This window comes from Uloborus diversus, chromosome 3 (genome assembly GCF_026930045.1).
Source record: "Uloborus diversus isolate 005 chromosome 3, Udiv.v.3.1, whole genome shotgun sequence".
NCBI classification, from domain to species: Eukaryota; Metazoa; Arthropoda; class Arachnida; order Araneae; family Uloboridae; genus Uloborus; species Uloborus diversus.
The window spans coordinates 29,719,027-29,729,885 of NC_072733.1; the positions used below are offsets into that span (position 1 = coordinate 29,719,027).

At 36.1% G+C, this 10,859-nt stretch overlaps 1 protein-coding gene across 1 annotated transcript in view; it reads left to right on the forward strand.

The window, feature by feature from the left end:
• The window catches only part of LOC129218600 (prickle planar cell polarity protein 3-A-like), a 430,827-nt gene extending 420,804 nt beyond the window's left edge, over positions 1–10,023 (forward strand). Inside the window, exon 10 of the mRNA XM_054852918.1 lies at positions 8,704–10,023. Coding sequence (XP_054708893.1) covers positions 8,704–8,861 — 158 coding nt within the window. The 3' untranslated portion in view covers positions 8,862–10,023. The remainder of the gene's footprint in view (positions 1–8,703) is intronic.
• The last annotated feature ends 836 nt before the right edge of the window (positions 10,024–10,859 follow it).

Here is a 10,859-nt window from a genome sequence, read left to right on the forward strand (position 1 = left end):
TGTTTCCTTTTTCATATTAATTATAAAGTGAGAGTATTTCAGGTTCATCACATTGTTTCCATGTTCATAATCAAAAATTGTTACATTATTTTTCAAGATTTTAATTTTCATTTCATCTTTAATTTTTAATAACTTGCGTGCAAATACAGACATATGAATCAAACTAGTTTATTTGTACTCTAAATAAAATATACATTTAAATTATTGTTTTACATGAATTAAAGAGCAAAAACACATTGAGCAAGAAAAGTAAAGAAACATCTTTATCAACTTTCAAAACTTCCCCTAAATGATCCATAAGCGATTATCACTAGAACTAAATAATGGATTACTATGTTAAACATCTTGTTTCATTAAAAATGATCTTTTTGTTATGAATATGGAAGAAAATTTATACAAATGGTGAAAATTAAATAAAAAGGTGAAAATAGATGGTTTATCAGATACTGTGTTTTGTGGCAGCATCATGAGAGACTTTCAGAACGATATCTAAAACATGCGTTTTCGTTCATTTTGCTGAAATTAAATGTAAAATAGAGGGCTTTTTAAAAATCTTTTTCAAGGCTATGCGCTTCAATTCATTTAGACCAAAACAGTGTCGTAATCACATATTTGTGATGACCAATTTAGTTGACGATTTTTTTCCACCTTTTTCTCTTGTAGAATATTGAAAAGCTTTCTATCCATTAAATGGCTTTATGTCTATCTGATAGTTTATAAGACTTTGTTCGAAGGATAAATTCATTTATTTGCACTTCTCTTCGGTATTCGCAGAAATTTTATTCATAAAAGAAAATCATATTTATGACTATTGCTTACGAGGGAATGGTACGGAACTTTTTTTTTTCAGAAGAAAAAAAGAAGAAAAATGTTTCCTGTATATATCGAGAGCACTGAATCCGATGGTGAAGGTCTATTATTTCGTAACTTTCCCGTTTTCGAGATGTACGCGACTGAAAAATGGCATATAATGGTATATTTCAATCGAGTAAGTCTCGATGCGAAAAATTTTCATGCAACTTTTAAATATTAGAACTACATCATCATCATGGATTAAACTCAAAGTCTTTTTAAGCCTTTTTTGATCAATCCACTGGAGCGTTGGTCTGCTTCAATCTCGACGGCCTCTAGGTCTGTAGTTCAATGGGTATTTTTCGTAGTCGCTCATCGTCCGTTGGTTTCACACATATCTCTTTCATTTACCCTGATACTCTATTATTTTATGGTTAATGTCATATATCTTCAAGTTTTTGCGTATGTAATCATCATTTAGTCGTCCATTCTTGTGCACTTCTTTACCACCTTCTGAAATTTCATTTCTGAGGGTTGAATTCTGGATTGTTCATCGGTGTTAACAGTCCAAGTCTCTGATCCATATAAAAATATCAGCGTTACCATCGCCTTATAAAATTTTACCTGAGTTTTTCTTCTAAAATTTATTTTCTGAGACTTGAATTCTGGATTGTTTATTGTTGTTAACAGTCCAGGTCTCTGATCCATATAAAAATATCAACGTTTCCATCGCCTTATAGAATTTTACCTGAGTTTTTTTTTTTTTTTTTTCGTGTTTTATTTTTTAGGATTCTGTATTAAAACTACAAAACTTTAATTTACACGGACATCAAATACAAGAATAGAAAACTAATACGATGTTTAGGAGAATGGTCAATGACTACCAGAAAGTCTCTTAAGAGTTGCTTAGCTTCCTAAACTAATTGTGATCACCACGTATGAACCATCTGCTCCGCTGCTGAGGAGCTGCTTTTCGTTTTTCGTGCTGGCCCCAGTTGACCTCGTCAAAGTAGTGTAATTTATTTTATACTTCCTCTTTACGGATACACATTACTGATATCCAAGTGTATTACATATATCATGCACAAAAGAATTGGTTGGTATGGTAAAATCACATAGGGATCATTCAGCTTGAAGAGTAATCAAGAAAATATTTGCTGCAACCCTGAGTTAGCTGATATAGACTATATGGATACGTTCAGACTGGTATTTTTTCTAGGAAGATCAATTGAAGTAAGAGGTGTTTAAAATTTTAAATCCATAATGTTTTATTTAAGATGGTTTATGCAATATTGTTTACATTGTTATTTTGATTATTTGCTTAAGGAATTGTGAGGGAATAAATATTTTCTTCGTATTACCAGTTGATAACTCGTGCAAAAGCGCTACATCCTTCAGTTTTTTATTCTGGGAGTAGTTAACATATAGTAAGCAGTATAGTATTACGTAGTTTAACGTAAATTGTAGATTACTCTAGATATCATGTAAGAAAAAACAAAAAGCAGGATTTTTAGCTTTGATGCAAATAATATATTTAGTTAGAAATTTTCAATTACTTTCAAGCAAAATTAAGAATCTATAAACTTTTCGTTTGCTGTAATGTCTTTATTTTACTGTATAAACGTAAAAAAGCTTATAATTTTCTACCATGAAAAGAAATAGTGATAAAATCTGTTTTTACGGCTAATAAATTACTAACTGCAAGAAAAAATACATGCTTTTATTTTCAACTTAACATAACTCTACTGATAGTACAGATTTGTTTTTTATATACCCTGAAATTTTACTTGAAATCCTCACTGGCTAAAACTTGCTTACCGTGAACTGTTTTTAAAAGTCTCGGTTTAGTTGCTGCTTAAAAAGAGCACAACGCGCTTACTTGGCTATCATAAAAAATACCTAGAAACCTTGATTTCAATTTAGATCTATATCTTACGCTCATCTTAGTATGGTTTCCCATTGGAGAAAATGTCATTCTTTGCTTAATGCTTCGGTTTTAGTCTCTCTTAAAAATGTTGCCAACGTTTCTTTTCGGTGCTTCTGAAAGCGATAGTTAGTCGAAGTTTTCCGGCTTCAATTCTTTAATACACCGACTATGATGTAACAGTTAAGATAGAAATAAGAAGAAATAGGTGCTTGTTGCTTATGAACGTGCGTTAAAAGTTATATTTTTACTTCCTTTCACAAAAAAGGAAGTATTGTATTCGCGAAAAAATTTTCACTCAAAATTCGGCCTTAATTTCCATTTTGCTCACCCCAGAATTAATGTTGAGTGTGATTAATGTGAGTGTTCAACCTGACCACACGCGTTTAAGTGCCTAAGAACGTATACACACCCGAAATATCCATCTTGACATTCCCCGAGTTAATTACAACGACTTTTCTCGTGACGTCCGCATGTACGTATGTATGTATGTGCGTATGTATGTCGCATACCTCAAGAACGGTATGTCCTAGAAAGTTGAAATTTGGTACGTAGACTCCTAGTGGAGTCTAGTTGTGCATCTCCCTTTTTGGTTGCATTCATTTGCTCTAAAGGGGGGTGTTTCACGCCTTTTTAGGGGGAAATCATTGTTAATTTCGATGCAAACAAGTGTTGTTATAATTTGTCGGACACTTGGCGATATATCGCCAGTCTTTTGGTCGCCACGTTTTGTCGCCAACTTGGCGACAAATTTTGGCGATTTTTTTTTAAAACCTGGTTTCAAATTTTCCACTGTTGATGATATTTAGAGAGTTAACTATTGAATCACATTAAATTTTCCAATAATGGGGGAATAACATTAAATTGGTGTAAAAGGAAGTCATGTGATGCACACATCATCTCGTTTTTTTTCTAATATGATGTAAAGATTTTTAATTTTTGATTACGATGAGATTGTCACCTCAACATGCAACTGAAGCTGTGCGCACAATGTACACCATTAAGTAAGTTTTGAAATCCGAATTTGAAAATAGTTGTTCAATTTCATTTAATTTTTTAAAATATATAGGGTGTTAAAATGAAAAGTTACCAAACGATAGTGTGGGTCTAAATGAAGACTTTATTCGAAGTTATGCGCCATGGGTCGGAGTACAAGGAACCCGTTGATTAACCAACCGAAGGATTCCTTGTTCCCAGAATTTCTGTGGTTTTGACGAGACCCAGTCCTTCACAGTGTCCTTGACTTCGTCGTCCGAGTTGAAGCGCATCCCTTTCCAATGCTTTTCAAAAGATCAAACTCATGGAGATCGCAGGGCGACATATCCGGGCTGTAGGGCAGATGGTCAAGTTGCTTTCCTTTGAACTTGGCCAGTGCCGCCTGGGTGACCCTGGAGACATGTGGACGCGCGTCATCACGGAGCAGAACCACTCTTTTTGAGCTGCCCTGGTCTTTTAATCTTGATGAACTTGCGTAGGCCTTGGAGTGTCTCACAGTAAAAATGTGTACTCACAGAGTTAATGATTCTCCTGTGCTTGAGGAATTTAACAAGTATCGGATCTCGTAGATCGAAAGAAGCGGCCAAATGGACGGCGCTCTTTTTAAAAGCCTCTTTCCTGCACAGCACAGCACAGGCGAGCGTTCGCGCATACTTCGATCCGCGCTGGATACTCCAATCGCATCCCTAGATGTCTCTCTAAGTTCTCTTATAGCGGCATACGCAAATATGATAACGATTACGTTGTTGAGAAGTTTGGTACCTTTTCATTTGAACAACCCTAATAGATTAATAGATATTATATTGCAACCATAGAGCTAACCTAAGTACACAACCAGAGAGCGTGCTTCTTTATCCGGAAGGCAAAAAGAGGCTGTCGAAATAAGGAGAAGATAATGCTCAAATAAGGGATAGGGAGGGAGGTTCTATGTTTGGCATCTTTCTTGCCACCTCATGGTGAAGTTAAAGTACGTGTTTACCTACGTTGGTGCGCTTTAGACAGTCATGCAGTTGCAGTCAAGTCAATAGTAGTTCATGTGTGGAGCAAAAATATATGACTAGCTTGCGCTCTAGTTAAAATATAGCTCTAGGAGAGCAACAAATATTAAAAAAAAAAATCTTAGAGCTAAACATACTTCTGTGTCATAGTGATTAAAAAATGGCATGAATGATCTAGGTTCCAATCCCAACAGGGAGAGTGCTCAAGTTTTGGCCACATATAATTTGATTGCAAATTTGTATAACGCTTCTCCAACTGACTCTTCCGCTCAGGCGCGGATCCAGGATTCGGCTCAGGAGGGGGCAATTTTTTTCCAATTTCGGCGCCCCCCCCCCCTCCAAATGAGTTCATAAAGAGGGAAAATCACATTTTTGTTCGTTATTCACATCGTTTTTTCTTTTGAACATTCAGTTTTTTTTTTTTCCGTTTGGGAAAAAATGCATTGCTACTGGAAGCGAAAAATAATTTAAATAAACTAATGTAGGACATAATGAGATTTTGTAGTGGAGTTCCCAGAACGGGTGACACTTAAGTCGTTAATTTCTGGTGCCCCTCCCCCCTCCCCTCGCCCCAGTAAAAAGAAAAATCGTCGAACACGGTATTATGATTTATTATTGCGATAAAAGTAATTGATGCGCATAACGTTTTCAGTGTAAACAATTGTTTTAGTATAGCCTTAATAACAAAAATACAAGCGCGGATGAAAGGAGAGGCGATGGGGGTGGTCCTTTGAGGGACAGTTCACCCGCCATAAACGCGATTTCAGTCGATCTTCGATGAAGTTAGCGGAAGGGGGATGGCGATTCTTAAAAAAATGTTTTGGAATTGTAGTCTTAAAAACACGATTGCATTCCATCTTTATTAAAAATAGAGGGTTCAGAACTCTCTCCTGAAAGTTGAAGCGAAGACCATTGAAGTTCCAAGAAGAGCGGGTGCACAACCGGAAAATATATTTTTTGTTTCGTTTAAAAAAGGGAGGGGGGGGAGAGCACTTTTAAGAATTTTCCCTCAGACATATAGTATATGTAATACACACTCAGGAACATTGAAAATAGCGCCCCAAGAAATAAGAAAGGTACAATCGCGAAATTTTGCATATAAGAAGAGTGACATCTGATATGCAAATGATCCAAGTTTGGTGTCAATGCGCATGACAGTTTACCCTACAGCACCGGTGAAATCGGGAAAAAGGTGCTAGATAAACCAGTGCATAATATAAGATTTATAAATGTTACGAATACATCCGGATAGTCGGAGAACTTGAATGAGTGAAGGATGCCAGGTAGATGAGTTAGAAAGCGTTTCTTACAGCTAAGCTAGTTTAAGAGTGGATTGATTATTGGCTGGTCGAGGAGCCGTGTTGCTGCCCAAGTGAATCGTTTGGAGTGTTCCGTTAAAAACTGTTGGAGGCAGTGGAGACGAGATGGTACCCACGTGCAAAAAACCGAGTCTGGAATGACCAGGAAGACCACGAGGAAAGAGGATAGAAGGATCGTGCGGCAAGCGCTCGTGGATCCCACTGTGACTTGTTTCACCGTACAAGCAGATGTAGGGGTAGTAGTTGTTCCCCGAACCATTTCTAAACGCCTTGCGGAAATAAATCTGCAGCCCAAGCGCCCTTTTCATGTACTCCCTTTAACACCAAAACATGGCAACTCTGTCTGCAATGGTGCGAATTCAGAGCGATGTGGGATGTCACTGATAGGCAAAAGGTGGTGCTCAGTGATGAATCCCGATTCATTTTGGGGTCAGAGGGCATCCGTGCACGGATGAGTAGGCGCCCTGAAGAAAGGTACCACACCACCCATTGTATCATACGACACACTGTCCGCACAGCGGGAATAGTGGTCTGGGAGGCTATAGCCTATGATACCTGGCCCACTCTAGTTGTGGTGCGTGAAACCTTAACGGGCCAGTGTTATACGTGAATGTTATTCTGCAACCACATCTAGGACCAATCCTAAATGGCCTCCCACGGGCAATTTTTCATCAACATAATGCTCGCCCGCATACAGCTAGAGTTGCTCAAGACTTCTTACGTCCGTTTGAGACTCTTCCATGGCTGACTTGTCCCCTATAGAGCATTTATGGGATCAGCTGAAACGCCAAATGTCGCCGTGCTACTCTGTGCAAGGTTTAGAAGTGGCTGTTAAAAATTTGGGAGTCCATCGGCCTCAGAACAACATCAGACATTTAATTAGCTCAATGCCGTACCGTATTGCGGCCTGTATTGCAGCAAAAAGGGGTCCAACGCGCTATTGAAGTTGCACTGTATTTATCTCATTTCTTAGCCTGTATTTGTTCAATTGTCAAGATTTTGGAATCAAGTTCATCTCTCATCTGTATTATTCTGTACATTAAATTTCACTTCAATCCAATGCTTTCTTCTTGGGGCGCTATTCAATGTTCCTGAGTGTATATACACACATACACACAAAAACTAACAGAACCACTGGGAGGTCAAAACTGGGAGACGATCTTTGGTTATGTTAAAGGAAACAAATGCTCGAGGTCTTCCCCATTTTTTTTTTTTTTTTTGGAATTTATTTGTTAAAAACGCGATTATAGACTGCATTTGTGGACGTTAAAGAAAGAACTGGGGTTCAGAAAATGCCACCGGTGCAAACACCACCCCCACCCATTGTTTGAAAATTGAAGCTCCAAAAACGAAATTTTTGACAGTCTGAAGATATTAAAGAGAGGGGAGTTCCGGGGCGGAGGACTCTCCTCTGGAAATTTTTTGAAATTGAAATCTTTAAAACAAAGGTTTTAGACTTCCTTCAATGATGTTAAAGGGAAAAATTCAGGAGTTCATGCCCTAAAAATTAGCGAAATTGTAGCTTTGAAAACACAATTTTCGTCACTCTTTATTGATATTAGAGGGACGGATTTCGAGGGCACCTCCATAGGAATTTTTCGAAATTGAACTGTAAAAAATGCAGTTTTAGGCTATATTTGATAAGGTTAAGGGCCTGGTAATTTTTTGAAACTGAAGATTAAAAATCGCTACTTAGACGATCTTCGGTGCTGTTAGATGGCGGGGTGTTCGGGGACTCTTCCCCCTGAATAATCTCCACAAAATTGAAGATCAGGAAACAAAATTTGAGACTATCTGTAATGATTTTCGATGGGGGGGGGGGGACTTCGTGCACAGCATTCTTATTTTCAGAAGGGAGGCGGAACAAATTAACTGACCAAGAATCTGCAACTGTTAAAGGTTTTTAACTTAAAGATTTATTTTTAAAATGACTAAGGTTTTTTCCTAACATTTATTTTCCTTGTTAAAGTAACTTTTATTTCCCTAAGACATGTTCATTTCTTCCTTTCAGTAAGAAAGAATACTTCTGAAGAAAAAAAAATCAACTCAGTATTCTGGGGTAATTCCATAACAGTGGGGTGAAATGTCCTCTTACGTGAGCTTGGTCCCAAGGCCACCATTTCATCAATCAACCAAATAATTAAAGCTATAGGCAGTTCAATAATAGCGTAGTTTACGCTAATCGGGCAATCTAATTTCAATAGACGTACGGATTGTTGCACAAAACACCCTCTACAAATACTTCAAATACGTTAGATTCTTGTTCATTAGATGAACTTTCTGAAGAACATTCTCTAGTTTTGCAATTAAATTTTGAAGATTGTCAGAAACACCAATTATTATTTTTTCCTTTTTTTAATTACTAACAGACGGAAGTACCTTATGCGATCGTCCATTGTTGAGGAAATTTTTTTTTCAATTTTTCCTCCCGGAAATCTTCAAAATTGAGCTGCATTACACAGAAGAACCCTGTTCTTCAGAAGGTTCATGAAATGAAACAAAGAACATGCCTATTTGAAGTATTTGTGGGGAGGAGGGTTGTGTGTCTGATTGATATACCTGTTAACGAGGAATTTTCTAATTATATTGTTTAATTCATGCCGTTTATTCCAATAACTCTACTTTATCTATTAATAGATGTTGGACTTAGTTCTAATCTTTCCTTCTCTTGCAGGCATCGGTGGAACTCGTTTTATCTCTTTCGAAGAGCGTACATGGCACAATGATTGCTTCATTTGTGCCGAATGCAAATCCTCTCTCGTAGGCAAGGGCTTCATCACTGATGGTCCCCAAATTTTGTGCCCTGAATGTGCTAAGAAGAAGCTCATGTAATTCCGACTCCTTCAGCTTTAGACATCTAGCTTTATTTGACTGTGCTCGGATTTCCAGGAACATCTGAGGACATGTCTATCAAAAAAACAAATTATTGCTGCTAATTGTGTAAAATGGATGGCTGTGCTGTGTGTTCAGCTTTGCAGAATTTTTACTTTTACATGCCACTGCTGGTGCTAAAAATATAATCTCTACTGGTCCTTTTGAAACTAATACAAGAAAGTGGATAAAGTTCCCTCGACTAATCCTCAGCCTCTAAATGTTGATAATTTGTTATCGAACAGTTCCTACTAAATTGTATTAACAAACACAAGTACCATTTACTGAAGGAAGCCAATAAGCATGCTTGCATTCTCTTGCTTTTAATGATGCTAAACAACTTCTTTGATTATTGCTTTAAAATACGGAAGTTAATGCACCTATCATCAGTTACTGCTATAAACATTTACTGAAAAACTATTTTGCATGAGACTTCTTTTTTATTAAATGAACATTTTCCATTAGTGAGTTCAACTGTTTTTGCTGTATCGGTTCTCAAATAATACTGTGTTCGTATTTTTACTATTGAATATGTTTTGGTGTGCCAATCCACTTAAATAATTCTCTGAAATAAGTGGCGTAAATTGTCAAGTAGTGGGGACCAATAACCAAGTTTGTAGTTTAAACCAAAAAAAAAAAAAAAAAAGGTATTCATGCAAAGTCTACATCTGCATAAACTGGAACCTAAACTAATTTTATAACGTATTCTCTGGTCAATTTCTAATGAATCATTTTATGCATCCTTTCTCTTGATGACTAATGAACACTTAAAGCAAAAGTGCCTTACTTTATTGTACGAATGAATATTTGAATACAGTTTTGTTTGAGAATCGTTAATTATTTAATCATTTACTTAATCTCCAACAATTCGAAATATTTTCTTAACATCAAGTTGTTTAATAACTAAAGAATGCACTTGTTTAGAAAATGAATACTGAAAATATGGTTGCATTTTGTTATTCAAATTATTTTACAAAATGTTAATAATGAAATACATATTTCAGTTATTTAATTCATTTGCAGTGCGAATTTCATTTTTTGGAAATTTCCACAATGTTATTAAATAAATGTATTTTAAAAATATACATAGTGAATCTTTACAAATAAAAAAAAGTATGGAAAACCATGTTTCAGATTTTATTTACATTACATAGTAGCTACGTAAGACGATTAAACATAATGAATACAATAGAATTCACAGTAGGGGAGACCGAGGCTGGTTGTGACCTTTTAAAAGCAAATTGTGACAACTTTTTGTACTTATGGTACAATTTATCTTCCTTTGTTGCAGTGAAGCAATACTAATTTTCTGCTATCTACATTTGTTAGAAATATAACATTTTTTTAAAAAGTCATATTTTCTGTGTTCAAAGGTAGGGAGCGTGGGCCCAAAGTGGGTAGGTTAACGAAGAGCGATCGAAAATTGTAGTTTTGGGGTTTTTATCGTGACAATTTAGGTTTTACTACCTGGAAGGGATCCTGAACTTCCAAACTAAAAGTGATTCTTGCATTATTTCAAACCAAATATATTTTTAAAAACAAACATTGCAAACATTTGAAAAACCCGCCTTGCACTACCAGGGGGCCTAAAACGGGTAAGCCATTCGCGTAAAGCGGGTAAACATAACTAAGAGTAAATTGGTAAATTTGTCAATCAAATATGAAGTAATAAATAATTAAATTAACTGACTAGCTAACTGCCATTAAAAAAAAAGTTAGATTTTTAATTTAATCTAGCAAAGTGTAAGTCAACACAATTGTTTGTAAAACATAAAGAAATAATTGATTAAATCAATAGACTAGCTAATTGAGCTCATTAAAAACAACTTTTTAAAATTACTCTTATCCTATTTGAAAGGAAAATCCAAGTCAGTACATGTGTCAACAAAACACAAAGAAAGTGGCTATACCCGCCTTTCCCTACTCACTTTGCCCGAAAGCACGTTCTTTATTTCAATA